Source organism: Fundulus heteroclitus, chromosome 5, assembly GCF_011125445.2.
Source record: "Fundulus heteroclitus isolate FHET01 chromosome 5, MU-UCD_Fhet_4.1, whole genome shotgun sequence".
Taxonomy (NCBI): domain Eukaryota; kingdom Metazoa; phylum Chordata; class Actinopteri; order Cyprinodontiformes; family Fundulidae; genus Fundulus; species Fundulus heteroclitus.
In genome coordinates, this window is record NC_046365.1 from 26,225,323 (window position 1) to 26,242,068 (window position 16,746).

The 16,746-nt window shown below is 42.1% G+C and overlaps 1 protein-coding gene across 5 annotated transcripts in view; it reads right to left on the bottom strand.

Moving 5' to 3' along the window:
• LOC105929283 (adhesion G protein-coupled receptor L1) overlaps nt 1–16,746 on the bottom strand; it is a 58,800-nt gene that overhangs the window by 9,627 nt on the left and 32,427 nt on the right. For 4 of the 5 annotated variants that reach the window (XM_036137308.1, XM_036137306.1, XM_012866995.3 and 1 more), the window contains exons 4-20: nt 15,906–16,015; nt 15,023–15,037; nt 13,506–13,713; nt 12,499–12,763; nt 12,064–12,403; nt 10,716–10,994; nt 9,385–9,488; nt 9,036–9,221; nt 8,881–8,919; nt 8,093–8,273; nt 7,856–7,978; nt 7,477–7,694; nt 7,174–7,347; nt 3,528–3,740; nt 3,206–3,426; nt 3,035–3,101; nt 1,144–1,232 (exon numbers count right to left, since the gene is read on the bottom strand). In XM_036137308.1, the coding sequence (XP_035993201.1) occupies nt 1,144–1,232; nt 3,035–3,101; nt 3,206–3,426; nt 3,528–3,740; nt 7,174–7,347; nt 7,477–7,694; nt 7,856–7,978; nt 8,093–8,273; nt 8,881–8,919; nt 9,036–9,221; nt 9,385–9,488; nt 10,716–10,994; nt 12,064–12,403; nt 12,499–12,763; nt 13,506–13,713; nt 15,023–15,037; nt 15,906–16,015 (2,832 nt within the window). The remainder of the gene's footprint in view (nt 1–1,143; nt 1,233–3,034; nt 3,102–3,205; nt 3,427–3,527; nt 3,741–7,173; nt 7,348–7,476; nt 7,695–7,855; nt 7,979–8,092; nt 8,274–8,880; nt 8,920–9,035; nt 9,222–9,384; nt 9,489–10,715; nt 10,995–12,063; nt 12,404–12,498; nt 12,764–13,505; nt 13,714–15,022; nt 15,038–15,905; nt 16,016–16,746) is intronic. The other variant, XM_036137307.1, reaches the window with a different exon arrangement.

The following is a 16,746-nucleotide window of genomic DNA, read 5'->3' on the forward strand; positions in this document are numbered from 1 at the left end:
GGCAGGCCAAAGAGCTTACATAATAGTACAAAGTGACCTTTTACCGCAAAGCATTAGCATAGAATATTAAATAATGACGCCCCACCTTGCTATTTTGTGTTATTTTTCATGACAAATCCCACTGAGAGGAGAGCAACCTGAAAGTGAACGTTTCTTATTTGACATTCCCCTGCAGCGTCCAATCATCAGGGGTGTCAATCAGCCGTCAAGGACCAGCGTCCCGCACTGTTTAGATGTATCGCTGGTCCAGCATGCCGCAATCAAATGGGGGGAATGACCTTGTTAGCATGCAACGAAGTGCTACAAAGTCCTGCTATGTCCTAATTATTTGTTTTAGGTGTGCTGAAGCAGAGGGACATCTAATAGCTGCAGGACATTAGCCCTCGAGGACAGAAGTTTGACGACTGAGACCTGAAATAACTGCTTTGTTCTTCATTTTGCTACAGTGACACAGAGAAGCTTTTCGGCTGTCAGTAGGAGTCGGGATCGATTTCAGTCAGCTCCAAACTTTTTTAAAGTTTCAGTTAATCCTGTTCTGTGCTGAACTTGAACAAGAAAGGTTACAAAGACTATTTTGTGTAAATCTCAATACCTGTTGGAATAAATCTGCCGCTGAAATATTCACGGCAATAAGATATTCTGTTGGGGTGCCAAAAACTTTTCCACACTTCTATGGGTTTTTTTTTTTAATCTCCTCTGTGGAGGCAAATTTCAGCTCTTTGAGTATTTCACAAGGATTCTAGACCTTAAACAACAATGTGCCAGAGTTTGCTTCCCCGTCGTTCTACAAAGGAACACAGGAAGCCCACAGTGAGAGACGTGCGTGCTCAAGCACAGTTAATGGACAAAACTCACATACTCCTGCTTATGCGCAGTGCTTTTTTTTTAAAGGCACCTCGTTTCTTTCATATTTTTTTCCCCTCTCTATAACAAGCAGGTGATGCTGCTGTCAAAGCTGCAGAGAGGCTTTTTCAATTTTAACTTGAAAACCTTGAAATTTCCGACTTGAAACATCAAAAACGGCGCCGCTGTAAAGCTCCACATGCCATGAATTCTTCAAACATGCCGATTTAAACTTATTCAGACACCATGACCTTTATCCACAAAAAAAAAAGAAAGGCAGCATGAAACAGTCTGACTGACCGCAGGTTGTCGTGGCGACTGGAGTCAGGCTTGAGAGCAGCGGTGCTGTGCATCTTATGTAAGGTCATCACCAAAACAACCAGGTTCAGCTGAGGTAAACAAGCAAGGACAAATATGTTATTTACTGATGACAGATAGAAAACTGGTATCTACTATGCACATATTTTACACCCTGTAAATTCTTTTAATCCCTCTATATCGGCCACATTTCTTTCTAATGTTTGTTGTCAATAGTTTTACAGCGTTTCTGAACCCTTTCCAAGTTTTTCTTTAGACTTTGGCTGCTTTATCAATTGTTTTTTTTTTTTTTTTACACACAGCATATTGCACAGAATGAGCTTAAAAAATAAACCGGCCTAAAGTGGAGAGCAAAAGACGTGTCAAACATAAAAAAAAACAGTCTTCAGCAGATAGAGAGGATCCAAGGTTTCTGCTAATTTTCTGTCTTAAAATTTCCTTCCTGGCTCTGACTCAGATTTCTAGATTTTTTTCCCCCAATAACTGCAAAATATTATCGACACTTCAGGAGCAAAACATTTACCTTTTTATGTTCTTAATTTCTATATATTCCACAAATCATGAAATGATCCAATCCACATTAGGGCTATTTCACTACTTTTTGGAATCTGGAAGTTGGATCACCTCTGTTCCAAAAATTGGACAGTATTACTGTTACTATAGTTTATGCTATATGAGGCTTTTATTTTAACTGCAAGTTAAAAACAATTTCAGTACCAACTTTGTTTGGTATAACCAGAAGAACCCCCAGTCTCATTTAAATCCCAGATTCAAGAGGGTCCAGAGGCCCAAACCCACAGTGAAACTATCCTGAGAATTAAATGAGCATGGGTAATGGGCATTATTTTATTAAACATCATTGCTCTACAATTTAATCCCATGCCTACGCTTTTTGTTTACAAATCCACCGTAAATCAAGATTGCTTTTTCCTGTTAGAACAGATTGTCAGATATTTTTCTTAAAACAGCTTTATGTAGAGTTTGATTAAGTCTGAATAAACATTAGTGCTTGACCCACTAAATAGTTTAATCGTAGTACACTGTTTCATCATTTCGGACATTAACTCTTATTCTTATCAGCAGAAGTTTGGTACTTCCTAAGTTGTTAATTTTTTTGTTTCTTAGTTCTGTTTAATGCTTATATCTAGAATCAGTAATTTTTTGTAAATATATATTGGGTTGAATAACATTTTCATTCCTTTAGTAGCTCATGGTGACATTTGTTTACTTTCCTACACTTGACAATAAACTGAAGCAGTGATGAATGTAATTAAACTATAGGACCCCTTCGAATATGGCATAGTAATCATTGAGAGGACAGGTAAATAATTCCCTTCAGATTGTTAGTTAAAATCAAAAATAATGACTGGTTGATAAACATATGCAAATGACTGATTAATTAACAACATATAATTGATATTCATTACAAAATCTAATTAAAATATTTTTCCAGACGTATCAAGCCTGTGTAGGAACCCTGTTTAGAAAGTCATGTCTTTATCTGAAATAAATAATCCAACAAAGACATAACAGAGGCATCATTTGGCTCCCTGAAGCTCCTATTTAAAATTAAGTTGACTCTTGTAGAACCGACACTTGATCATCTGTTGAGTTTAGGAGACTTTATATGACGAAATCAAGAATGCAGTGTTGAGGTCAGGATTAGCAGGATTAACAAACAGAAAAAAAATGATTCTAAAGCTAAATAGGTAAAAATCTGTGCAAGAAAAACAGCCAAAGTCCAAAAGTACATGAATTGAAAGACTAAAAATAGTCTAGAGAACTTTTGATCAAGATATTTTCAAATAATTAGAACAATGTCTGAGGCCTTGGAAGCATAATACAAGAAGAAAACTGGACCACCAATACCTACCGTAATGATGACGGCCACAGGTCCCAGGAAACTCCAGATGAAGTAGTTATCTGTGCGCAGCCAACATCTAAAAGCATGAACACAGACACCGGGAGAAATTATGAATGAAACTCCTCACGTGGATGTTAGACCGTAGGGAAAGCAGAGCACTCCGCACAGTGATTGACTTACGCTGTTTTCGAGCCGTATCCTCTGAAGTCGATGGCTGCGGACACGGCCACCACCAGGCCCGGCACAGAGTATCCACAGAGGTAAAAATACTTCCTCCTGGAGTTACGCCCCTCAAACACCTCCCTCTGCAGAAGGTACAGCTCCACTCCCTCCAGGCACAGCCAGCAGAACACAGAAAGCAGCGAGAAGTGCAGCAGGCCAGCAGTGATGGAACAGAGAACCTGGAAATGGGAGGGTAAAATGAGCAACAAAAAAATTAATAAATGACACCCAAATAATCTACATCAAAGCATGTTGGTCCATCTGGTATGAAAGTACTAACTGTGTATTTAGTCTTGTTGGCGCCAATAAGGAAGATAAGTTCTGTAATGAGCAGGTTGGCCCACAGGTTGCAGTGAATGGTGCTGTGGTCTGTGTGCCAGGGCGCCCCCTGGCAGCAGAGGGTGATGAGGCAGGTGGCCAAACACACAAGAGCGACAGCGATGCCAACCCAGGAAACCACGTAGACCAGAAGCTCCTCCACACCGGCACCAAACTGTGAAGCAAAAGTCCGAGGAAGACGTCCATTTATATGCGATAACAACAAGAACACGCAGAGGCTGAGAGTGTTGCTGCACTCTGTTCGTGCAGATTTGCCAGCATATGTGGATGTATACGGTGTTTGGAGCTGTGCGTGTGTTGGTTACATAACATCTATTTATATGAATACATCTCAGCTAATAAAGAGAACATCTTGCAGGGAAGGCTTAATTTAATTTCATGGAAGGACAAAATATCCCACTGCATGTCTGCAGCAGTTATTTACCGCCTACTCTGCGTCTGTTTTTTTATTTTTGTTTTTTTTTCAGAAGAGAGCTCAGTGGGAGTCTCAGCTCTGTGTAAGAGGAAGGAAATAAAAGGAAACTTTAATATGTGGCCACATGAAACAACAGCAGTCACATGTCTTATGAGTTCCGATTTTAATACATATAAAAAGTGCTTTATTAATGTTGGCTTGATGTTTGGCAAATTATTGAAGTGTAGTGACATGGACTAAAATAATTGCACAAACTGATAAAGATGTGTAACAACCCAACCTTTAAACGCACTTTGGTCCCATTTTGAGGTAAATATTATTAGAAGAAAATGATCAGTAGCACAGTTGTTGGTTCTTTGCAATCCTTTTGAGTAACCTTAAGCTATCCACGACTCTCTGATTCACAGAGTTTTAAATATGAGTTTGACACCCAGGCCTATTTTTCATAAGCACTCGATGGGAAAGACAATAAAATATATAACTCAAGGACTAAACATACCCATGTCTACAGTCAGAGCAATAATTAAACACCTTAAAACAACTGGAGGTGCGACAAACACGGCTGGAAAAGGACTCATGTCTATCTTATCGACATTGATTTCTTTTTTTCTTTTTTCTTTTTGCACCTACCCTGCTTGTGGAGTTACAGTCCTTGGCTCAATATATCAAACCAATAATCACAAATCTGGAGGTCAAAATGGACAGTGCTCGTAAATTTGACAATCATTTAAGAGCAGTGGTGAAAACAGGATGTTTTCATTTAAGGCAGCTGGCTAAAGTCAAGCCGATTCTTTGTAGAGAGAACTATGAGGCAGTAATCCACTCTTTCATCACTACTCGGTTAGATTACTGTAATGGACCTTATATAGGGGTCAGTGCTTCCTCTGTTGCTTACTTCCAGAGGGTCCAGAATGCTGCCGCACGTCTTAACTGGAGCAAATAAAAAAAGCCTGAGCACATTTCCCCTGTTTTAGCCTCGCTGCACTGGTTCCCTGTACATTTTAGGATTAATTTCAGTCCTTTTATTTGTTTTTAAAGCATTGCATGGTCTTGCCCCGTTCTACCTCACTGGCTGCTGCACCCTTATACCCCGTCCTGTTCTCTCAGGTCAGCAGACCAGCTTTTCCTGAGGAGGGGCCTCCAAGTCTCAATTACAACCAATAGATGTGGTCTTTATCCCAAATGATTGTTTACTGAAAATCACCTCAGGTCCACTGTTAAAGGTCATAGCTACAACTTTTGATTAAAACGATTTCAAAAACATCCACAGAATGTCTAGAGTGGTGCAGAACAATAGTATTAATTTTACTGAAGAATAAATATATAGTATATTAATAATTTAATTGTTTTATACTTTTTAACAGATCCAACTACATATAAATTATTACTTCTGGTGACGATGGCAACTTTGATACGAAAGGATTCTGCACCAATAGGAATAATAGCTTGAAGTCACATGTGACAGAGCTCATTTGCTGCCAGATACACAGTAGCAGCGTGATAGCACAGAAAAATGGCTTCTTCTCTGCGTTGCATTTCTCATATTCAAGCGGACCAAAAAAAGAAGTAAAACGAGGGTGAACATCAGTCAAGCTTTTGAGCGCTGGTGCCGACTTAAGGAAGCAAAGGGGCTCAGAAGCCACAAGGAGGTAACAGCTTTCCTTCTGGAGAGGTAAGTTTAATGTTTGATGATGCTGACCTACTAAGGGTCTTCTGGAGGGATGTACATTTGGTGGTTGAAAAGGTCTTGGGTATTCGCTTTTCTCTGTCTCCTATGTTCTATCTTGTAAATGTTTCCCCAAATCATTTGGATGCACACTCTAAATCCCTGTTTACAATTCTCCAATTTCTTGCCAAGAAATGTATTCTGTTACAATGGACTTCTCCTTCTGCCCCCACGGTAAATATGTGGCTCACACAGATATCTGTTATCCTTCCTCTGGAGAGGCTGACCCATGATCTTAACCACAAATTGGACACATTTTTGACTCTTTGAGGTCCCCTTGAGTCCTTTCTGCTTGGTCCTTAGGATTTTAGTTTTACTGTTATTTTGTTCTATAGCTTTTACCATTTACTCTTGCTTGCTTTTATCTCTTCTCTCTCGTTGGCTGAGGGATGACATGGACTGCAGGAGAAGATTGACACATTGTTTCTTGTTCATGTGGGGTATTTTACTGGTGGGTGTTTTTTTTTTTTTGTTCTGTGTTTGTATGTGGGTAGCGGTACTGGTTTCTTCTTTGTTTTTTGTATTGTAAAGAATTTAAAATTAATAAAAATAATATAAAAAAAAATGTTTGCTGATGCTAACAACAGGACCTGGCAACCAACTGGCAAACACTACAACTGAAGGTTGGAATAAGAGCGTGTGAGTGGAAGTGCGCCACCTACTGGCTGGGAGGAGTTAAATTTGTAGCTATCTCCCCTCTGTCCCTCAAGTTCCAGGGGTATCACCTTATCTTTTGGTTGTCCCACTTGCCAATCATTGTGACGTGCTCATGTAACGTCAGTGTGCGTGCACCTTCCTTGTTAGTTTCCGCTTGTTGGCTGCACACGCGCACTTCTAGTGTTTATGCATCCGATTAGCTTCGGTGTAAGCCGTTCTTTGTAGCTCTGCTACTCTCACCGTACACTTTGAACATGGCTGAGAGTCGCAAGAAGCAAACCGTGACCATGTTTATGAGAAGAAGAGGAAGATCTCAGTAGAAAGAACTAAGACCAGAGTGGATTTGAGAGATTTTTTTCACATGATCTCCTTGAGGAGCGGAAGAGCAGGTGAGACCGTCTTACACATGTGCAGTTATTCAAAAGGGACTTACGTTTCTTACTTAATTTCTGGAAAAATCAGACTCTACTTTTGAGTATGATGGAAGATCTGTTATGTTTTCTCTGGCAAATACCCTGGGAACCTTGTAAAAGTGCAGTGATTATGAACTCTATAAAACACCAGCAGGACATATTGAGTAAACTCTGGTGACCTCTGCGAGAAAACCCAAAATAGGTCACGTTTGGGTCTTTCAGATGGATGATAATCCAAAACACATGTTTCCCAGACACACAAAATCAACTTTTCTCCATGGCTGTCTCCTTTTTACTCGTCTTAACCAGAGGCCCAACAAATCTGTCCGTGTCTAAAACCATATCAAATGCTGTTATGTACAGATGTGTAACTTACAACAGGCTGCTGGTATGTCATGAGGACAGCATAGCTGGACAGATGGTTGCACGCACAAGTTGTGTGTGTGTTGTTTGTGTGCAACAAGCGGCAGCCCTGCGTGGACCACCTGCCGCTCCCAGAAACCCCCGAAGCGTTCCAGAAAGAGCAGTTGGGACCAAAGTGATTTTCCATCTGTGGATGAAAATAAAAACACAACCAAATGTCCCATGACTGGCTTTAAAAGTGACTCAGAACCCAAACAGGAGGAGTTTAATCAATCTAAATGTTAATGTTGAGATAATTAAATGCAAATAAACATACTTGAAGGTGTCTCAGAGTGAAGATCACAGGCTCTGTGAGGTACACTCGGTTGGTTCCCCTGTGCACTGAAGCAGAGATGACGTGGGAGTTGACCACGAGGCTCCTGCGCCTGGGCTCTTGGCCTTGGGCAAGCCCCAGTCCGAGACGCAACGTTGAGTTCTGGGTGGTGAGGAAGGGTCCTAGGTTCTTGAAGAGGGAAAGAACCAGCTTCACCTGACCTGTAAAGCAAAGCCAGAGTGGGAAAGGACTTTTAAGAGAACTTGTTAAGCCATTTAAAGCAAACATTAATATATATGGAGGCAGGTATTACTTCCACTAACCGCCTGTCATATTGATTGACCACTAAACTGTTAATACCAATTTTGCAAGTGTCACTGACCATTGTTGCTGTATTGCTGCAGAGCCTGGGCCGATATCTGCAGGATGCTGTCACTATCATAGGAGTGAGGAAATGTCAAGTCCTGTATGTCGGCCTCTGTGTTTAGCACATACACTTCAAGATCTGTGAATTGACCAAAAAAAATAAATAAATTAAAATAAAAAAAAAGAATACATGGGTCTCTGGATGAGTTTAGAGTAACAGATATTGGGTCAGAAAAAGAGAAACTTGACTTACCGACGTTGGGCGCCCTGTCGCTGAAACGGCCTTCGTAGAGATTGTTGGCCAACAGAAACGCTCCTTTCTCAACCGCATCCAACAACAGCGATGCGGAGCGGGATTGGTCAAGGTTGCTCATGTCGGCCCAGGACACGAGGGCTTCAGGGCCCAGCAGGTTATCAGCTATCTGCACCACAGCCTGACAAAGACAGAAACCCAGAAACTTATCTGTCTGTCGGTCGGTAAGTCTGCTCATCCATCTGTGCAGAGTCATGCAAATGTATTCTGCCATGTTATAAACAACAAGCTTCAATGGATTCGAATGGATTTGTATGTGACAGACCGACACAAAATACTGCATAATTGTAAAGAGGAAGGGAAATTCTTTTGTTTAAAAATGTAAAGTGTTATTTTTTATTGAGCTTCCTTGAGTTAATACTTAGTACAAACACCTTTTGCAGCAGTTAGTCTTTTGGATTAAGTTTTTTTCAGCTTTGTTCATCTAAAGAGTGAAATCTTTGACCTGTTTTGTCCCGAACATGTCTTGCCATGCAAGTCTGCATTTGTCCCGCACTCTTAACATTTACAGATGGATTGAATTGTGGCTCTGTGAGATATTTAAAGCTAAAAATATGGTTTTATAACATAACCCCGCTTTAATCAGGGAATTACACTCATCCAATGCTTCTTTTTGATGTATTATATAAAATCCCAATCAAACATATTTAGGTTTTTCATTTTAAAAAATGTTTTCAAGGGATACGATCATTTTTGCATAGAACTGTACATCCATCTATCCATTATACCTGAACATATGCTTTGCACGTCTTCTCTCTCTTCTGCAGCTGAAAGAAGGAAAAACATCAATTAAAAGAGCGATTAAACCTGCAATCGCTGACATTTCCCCGTCTTATTTCCGCTAAAGGTCATTTGTACGTCTATACCAATAGTATGAATTTACCTTGTTGTAATTGCGTGCGGCCGACTCTTTATTGGCTGGTCTCAGGGCCTGCAGCTGAGAGTCTAGTATGTCCAGGAGCTGTTCAATTAGCCTGACGGACATGCTGATGTCACCGGCGTAGATCCTTCCCCGGGTCAGGTTGACCAGCTCCCCGGCTATGTTGGCCGCGTTCTCTCCGCTCTTGATCTGGATGGAGTCAGGAGTGTTTGTGATGTCACATGTTTTGACATTTAAAAGAGAAAAAAAGAGGGCGAGAGAGTTGCGCGTCGAGCCGCTCCAGGGCATTTGCACAGTTTCTGTTTGTGTGTTTTTGGTCGTCAGGGTATATGTGCTCGTGTGAGGCACTGACCTTCTGTGCGATTTGGCTGACCCAGGGAGAGGTGCAATTGGAAAGGTCGGGCCCTCGGGAGTTCCACCCAACTGGAGATGACATGCACTGATAGGAAGCGATTCCTGCAGGGACAGAAAGGGGGAGACATAGTCAGAAAACAAAAAAAAAGGCAAAAAATAAACAGTGTGCAGCAAAGGCTCACGCACCAAAACCAAGCCCACACCTCCTTCCTGAGTTCAAACTGGTACTGATAAAAGATGCTTGTGTGGACAGAATCTTACACAACAAATAATGCATGGTGCATTGCATTTAAGATACTAATATAGGTCTATAAAATGAGAAACAGCAGGGATCAAACTGTTTCCTGATCTGAGCCCACGCCTTCAATAAGTCCTTAATCATTGGATTATTTACATGTTCATTGATGAAGAGGAAGAGCAGAAGCCAGTAAAAAAGTTATGGTAAATAAAGACCTGACCAAGTCCAGCTGCATCGCATAGTAGCAAAACAGTAAAGTAGCCAAACTTCTATAATCTCTGAATTGTGACCAGATAGCTGTCCAGTAATGAAACTAGAAGTTAGGGAGCTGCAATTCCATCGTGGGAAACCCGGAAACCAGGGTGATGAAAAAGGATTTGGGTCTAAAATTAGGTTACGAGAATATTATATGGGAAGAATATTTATTATGTATGAAGGATTGTATTTAAGTCTGAAAGTTGGAATACGCTGTGACATATTTAGAGCTTTAAACAGTTGATTTTGAATTTGAATATATTTTTTGGACATATAAAAATATTGCTTATCAGTTTAGTCCTTCCTGCCTAAGCTTGATTAAGGCTATAAAACAAAACAACAAACTGTTCAAAAAGAGCCGTCAGCATATTATTTGTTCCAAGTTCAGTAGAAAACTGTAAGAAATCAACTCCGCTGAAGCAAAAATTCATTAAAATGTCAAATAATGGGCAGTGACTCACACGTTCTGCAAATTAGGTATAGGAATGAAACAACAGATCCCCCCCTCCCCTCGTTTCAGTTAAAAGATGAAATGAGATAATACTGTTCCAGTATAATCATCACCTCTGCACTAAATCCACGCTGAAATGATTTGACATGATTAGTATCGGGGCAAAATGCACCACAGGATTATCAACATAATCTGCATAACAGCTTCTCCTCCGAGGGAGGGTGGGCTGGAAAGACAGCTGCTCAGCGAGAGGAAGAAATGCCAAATCCGGCGTCTCTGCGCACTGTAACTCCTCTCTGTCTGCCTCCTCTGAGTTCAGAGAGAGGACAGCTGAGTACATTTCAAAGGGAAACGAGATACGCACCGAAACGCACGCCACACCTACCCAGAGACCCTTTAGGACAGGGCCGCTCGACTGTTTCCCCCTTCAGGGTCGGGGGCCACTGAACTCCTCGTGCCACCCGGCCCTCGCATCCGCCCACCTGACCGGGCCCACCGGGGGCCAAGGGAACCCGCAGTGGAGGGCGTGGGGTCAGCGGGACCATGGCCGTGATCGGCCCCCTGTTGATGACGCCGATCGGGTGCGAGGCCGACGGCCGCACCGGGGTGAGAGCGACGGTAGCCGTGTAGGACCGCACGGTGGTCATCAGAGAGGACAGGGGACCTGTAGAGTTTTAAAGGGAATGTTGATCCACTGCCCTAGCATATTTCACATTTTCTTATGTTACATGCATAAACTTCACAATGCATTTTGTTGGGATCTTAAATAGAAAGATGATGATGATACAAGGTATGAATTTTGTTAGAGGTAAAAAAAAAGCCACTGAAAAGGTGAGGCATGCATTTTTACTCTGCTTCCCTGGGTGCAAACGCTGCAGAGCCACCTATGGCTGAGTTATGGTGGGCAGTTATTTTGGGGTATGTCTCTACCAACTTTGCTTTTGTTAGGCAGTAGTATAAAGCTTGATTCTTCACATTACTCCAGACTTTTTAAATTGAGAAAGCTTCCTGGACCAACTTTGCGCATCAGGAAACTGAATTTCCCCCATCCCTCTTTGGAAAATAGCTCAGTCTCAGTTAGATTGTATAAGGGACATCTGTGAGGATACATTTACAAATCTTGCCACAGATTCTCAGGTGGATTTCGGTCTGGACTTTGACTGGGCCACTCTAACACAGAAATATGCTCTGCTCTGAACCCTTCCATTGTAGCTCTTGCTGTATGTTTAAGGTTGATGTCCTGCTAGAAGATTCATCCAGTTTCCCATCAACTCTTACCTGCCTCCCAGCCTCTCACCCCCCAAAAAAAGCATCCCCCGCAGCATAATACTGCCACCACCATCTTCTGCCATGTTTGGTCTCATCTGATCAGAGCACCTTCTTCCACATGTTTAACATGTTTCCTAAATTAATTGTGGCAAACTGCAGTTGGTTGAGCTTAATTTTATAATTTTATAATTTATTAAGGGGTATCAGGGTAAAGGAGGATGATATGAATAAGAAAATGCATGCCACACTTTTCAGATTTTTATTTGTATGTAATTTAGAAAAGCCATGTATCTGCAACCATCACTTCGAAGTTATTCACTTCCATGTGTCGGTGCAAATCCTAATAAAATACACGGAAGTTTGAGGCGAACATATTGCAGAATGTGAAAAGGTTCAAGTGATAGAAACATTTTCTCAAGACAATATTTTTATACGTCTTATAACAGAATTGTTCATTTCCACACCTTTAGTTGGCGGCGGCGGTGTGAAACTCAGAGGGTATCTCAGCATGTAGTAATTATTCCACACATACAGCTGGTTGTCTCTGGGGTTGTAATCGATAGAGGAGATGTACTGGTAAGGGTTGGGGAACGGTATCTGAACGGGCAGCTCCTGACCCCGACTGGTGTCATAGGCGTAAACCACCATGTTGCTGTTGGCCCGGCTGTCCGCCTGCCCCTCATCGTCCTGAAAGACGGAGCGCACTGCGTAGAGCACCCCGCAGGCCATGAAGGCGTTACTCGCCCCACGTTTGTCAAAGCCCGTGGCCCAGGTGCCCTCAAACCGCAGGGTGTACGGGTTCACCTGGAACAAAACAAGTAGTGTTTAAACCCTCCTCCTCCTCCTTACTCCTCTCCTCCTCCTCACTCCCGGTATCGATCTGCGTTCCGTCCTCCTACCTGGCTGACCACAATGCGTCCGTTGTTGTCTTCGGTAGAGTAGATGACCCAAAGCCCATTCTCGTCCACCGCCAGATCAATGTCCGACTTCCCTCCCCAGCGGTAAGGAGAGGTGTCATGGTAATTGGCGTTGACCACCACTGCCTCGCCACTCTTGATGCGGGTGCGCAGATCGTACTTGACCAGGTTGCGAGTTCGCTCCTTGTTGTAAAACACGGCACCATCATACACCACAAAGCCTGTACCGTCCACACGACTCGGCAACCTAGGACAGAGAAACACATTAATGAGCTCATATGATAACTGTATGTGGACCACAGTACAAAAAAAACCCACAATATTAAATAATTATCTTGTAAGTTAGGTGGTAGGATCTTGAGGAGCAGACTTTTATAACGATTTACAGGGTCAACAACAGACATCTGTGTCATTGGTCTTACAATTCCAATAGGATTGTGATCTAGAAGGTTTTGGTCCGATGGAGGCAACTTTTGCCAAGTTTCTTTTTTTGCAGTTGAGTCATGAACGCAGCTCTTTCTGAGGTAAGTGAGGCTTGAGGTGCTTTAGATGATGTTCTGGGTTCCTTTGGGAACTCATAGAAGAGTCATTGACATGCTCTTAAAGTAATATTTGCTGTTCATCTCTCAATTGGGGCTCCCTACATTGTTAGGATATGAGACAGGTTCTGTGTAAGTGAATTGTTGAAGCTTCTGGTCTAACACAAATAAGAGCTGGGTGTAGGTCGCCAATTCGACCAAACAATATTGTAAATCACGGTTAAGGCTGTGCTGGTTTGGATAGCTTTCTCACCCCCCCCTCCCTCACCCCTAAATTAGGTCATTCTTTGAACATTTGGTTTTGTATTTACTCAGGTTATCTTTGACAAGTGCTAAAATGACTTTGGCGGTCTGACAAATATACGTCTGTTTAAAAAAAAAAGGTCAAAATGCAAAAGGCTTTAAATCCTGTTTCGTATCATTGTTTGTACAGAATTCAAAAGAACCTACTTGTAGGTAGTGGTGACTCTGTTCTGACGGAGGTCGTCCCACGAGGCATACTCGTACAGGACCTCCGTTCTGTACGGCGTCCACGGCATGACGTACAGTCTGTCGCCAGCTTGTAGGGGATCCTTACACCAGGCCCCAGACTGATGCTCCGCCTCTAGGAGCGAGGAGTCTGGCTGGATGCTGAGCAGCGAGCCGGGGCACACGAATACTGAGAATCGGGTGTTAGGAAAGTGGGTCCAAACAGAAGGAGTGAACAAAAGAGGAAAAAGGGGAGGTGTGAAAGAAAGTGGAGGCAGATGTAAGGAGGAAAAAAAAAGATTAAAGAAAGCATGAAAAAAAAAAAGGAATTGAATCAGATGATGATGATGAGAAAAGAAATGGAGAGAAAAAAGAGAGGGAGAGATTGAAAACACCAGCTCTGATTTCAGGAGACAAGTTACAGAAGAGACGAATAAAGAGTTGAAAATCACACACTCTTCGTTTGAGCATATGTGTGCGGTGATTAATACAATTAGGGACACTGCAATGAAAGTTGTATTAGGAAATTTAAGTGTTAAGTGTGTGCGTGTGTGTGTGTGTGCGTGTGTGTGTGTGTGTGTGTGTGTGTGCGTGTGTGTGTGTGTGTGTGTGCGTGTGTAGGTGGTGGTGGTGGTGGGGGGGGGTTAGTGCAAAAAGAGTGAAGAGTGTGAGGTAGAGTCAGGGACGCAGAAGGCGGGGCTATATTTTGCCTTGAAGTGAATGAGAGGGCAGGTTAGTTTACGCTGAGCACGATTGGTCCACCCACATGTCAAAAACTGCATGGAGACATATGTATACAGAACAGTCCCACACTGGCATGCAAAGAGGCATGCACACACACACACACACACACACACACACACACACACACGCGCACGCGCACACACGCCCGCCCGCTCATGTAAGCGGTGCTTGGTAAGCACACACATCCAGACGGATACACAACCACACGCACGTTTCGTCTTATTTTTCCTATGAAGATAAATAAGGGGCTCTTCCTATAAGGGAAGAAAAGGGAAAATAAGCATGAAGAGGATGACTGGAAAAGAAGGAAGGAAGAAAGGAAGGAAGGAAGAAAGAGTTGCTAAAGAAAGTGTAAAAGAACGAAGGTGTTTATGTTTGTGCAACCAGTTGTGTTTTTATGTGTGTGTAGAAAGAGAGACAGAGAGGAAGAAGACAAAGAAGGATAGGTGCAGAACCTGGATAAAATTGGATAAAAAAGACGGCTTTGGATACAACATGAGATGAAGAAAATGTGGAGGAAGAAAAAAAAACAACAAAGAACCGTGTGGAAAATGGGGGAAAAAAAAGAGGGGGGAAAGGAAGGGGGCAACATCCAGCATGATTACGAAACAACGTCCTAGGGTTGAAGGAGGAGAGAAATGATAGGACAGAGGAAGAGGAGAGGAGAACAGGAGGAGGAGAAGAAGAAGAAGAAGAGAAAGAAGGGGAGGTTGGGGGTAAGGAGAGATCAAGATGCTACAATGTTTTGTCTTTACCTTTTTGGTCCACTTCTACTCAAGCATAGGAAAAAAAAAGAGGGAGAGAAAGAAAGAAAAGTCAGAGGGTGAAAGAAGGGGAAGTAAGTGAGTAAGAAAGAAAGAAAGAAAGAAAGAAAGAAAGAAAGAAAGAAAGAAAGAAAGAAAGAAAGAAAGAAAGAAAGAAAGAAAGAAAGAAAAAGAGAGAAAGAAAGAAAGTTGCACAGATAAAGATTACGGAACTCATTCTCACCACAAACATTATAGTTCATGTAAAAAAAGAAAGAAGAACCATAAAAGAACCCCAACATACTCCCGTCTTCTAACCCCCCCACTCCACAACATCCCTCCATCCCTTCCTATCCTCCCCTTTTTTTTTCTTCCTCCCCCTCCCCGATCTCTCCTTCCCTCAATCAGGCTCCTGTGGAGAAAAGAGAGCAACTCCTGTGGCGTGAATCTGCAAAAGAGAAGCACACACACATGTGCGCACTAGAGCGCTCACCCACACAAACAAGCTCTCACACACGCGTGACATTTTGTGACAATTTGCAAATGCCCCACAGTTTGTTTTCCTCCATTTTTTTTCCCTTTCTCAGCACCCTCTCCCTCTGGCTCTCTCTCTCTCTCTCTCTCTCTCTCTCTCTCTCTCTCTCGCTCTCCATCTTACTCTCTGTTTGTGATTCAAACACACCAACATGCACACACACTCTTCCTGAGAAAAAAAAAAACGTTACAAAACATCTCACTTTTTTAAATCCATCAATCTCTCAAGGAAATAGTTGAGATCAAAAGATGAAAAATGAAAAATCAAACCTGCAGCATGACATAAGTAGGTTAAATCTTTGTCTCGCATGTGTGTTACTCTGTTTTTTGGACATTTAATTGCAGATTAATGCGTACTCACTGTAAGGGACACACTCGTACTGGATCTCCAGGTACTTGTACGTTCCGGGGCAGGGGTCCGGGAAGACGTCGACCCCCGCGACCACCACACACTGAGTACGGTTGTTACATCTGAAGAACAGAATGGATGGATTGATTAATCGGTCAAAGAAATGGATGGAGTTGGGGGGGGGCACAGAAGGAGGAAGTCAAGGGATTAACAGACAGGAAAAGAGGAGGCGAAGGATGCTCCATTTGTCTACGCTCTCGCTGAATATTGATCAGTTCTTCTAGGAAAACACCGCTGAGTACACAGCTAGTACGCGGCTAAAGGTTCTGCCGTACTTGGGCGCACACACGACACACTACTGGGGCATCGCTTTGGTGTAATGTTTCCTGCTAATCCACATTTATGTTGTACGGCAACACATCTACACAGTGCGTACACACCGGTAGCTGTATTGATTAGTTTACCTGCTTCAAGAACCCTGTCACATATTTGAATAAGGTCATAATTTGCATAATTTCTAACTTTCCATGAGTGCTTTGGAAAACTATTCACGCTCCTTGAACTTTTTCTTTCTATCTATCTATCTATCTATCTATCTATCTATCTATCTATCTATCTATCTATCTATATATATATATATATATATATATATATATATATATATATATATATATATATATATATATATATTTGATCACGTTACAAAAACAAATTCAAATGTATTTTGAGTTGTGTATAACTGTGATGTGGAAATAAAAGAAGGATACATGGTTTTTGAAATTTTCTTTCCAAATAATAAGCTCTAAAAAGTGTGTCATGCAATGACAGCTCTGAGACCTTTTGGGGTGAGTCA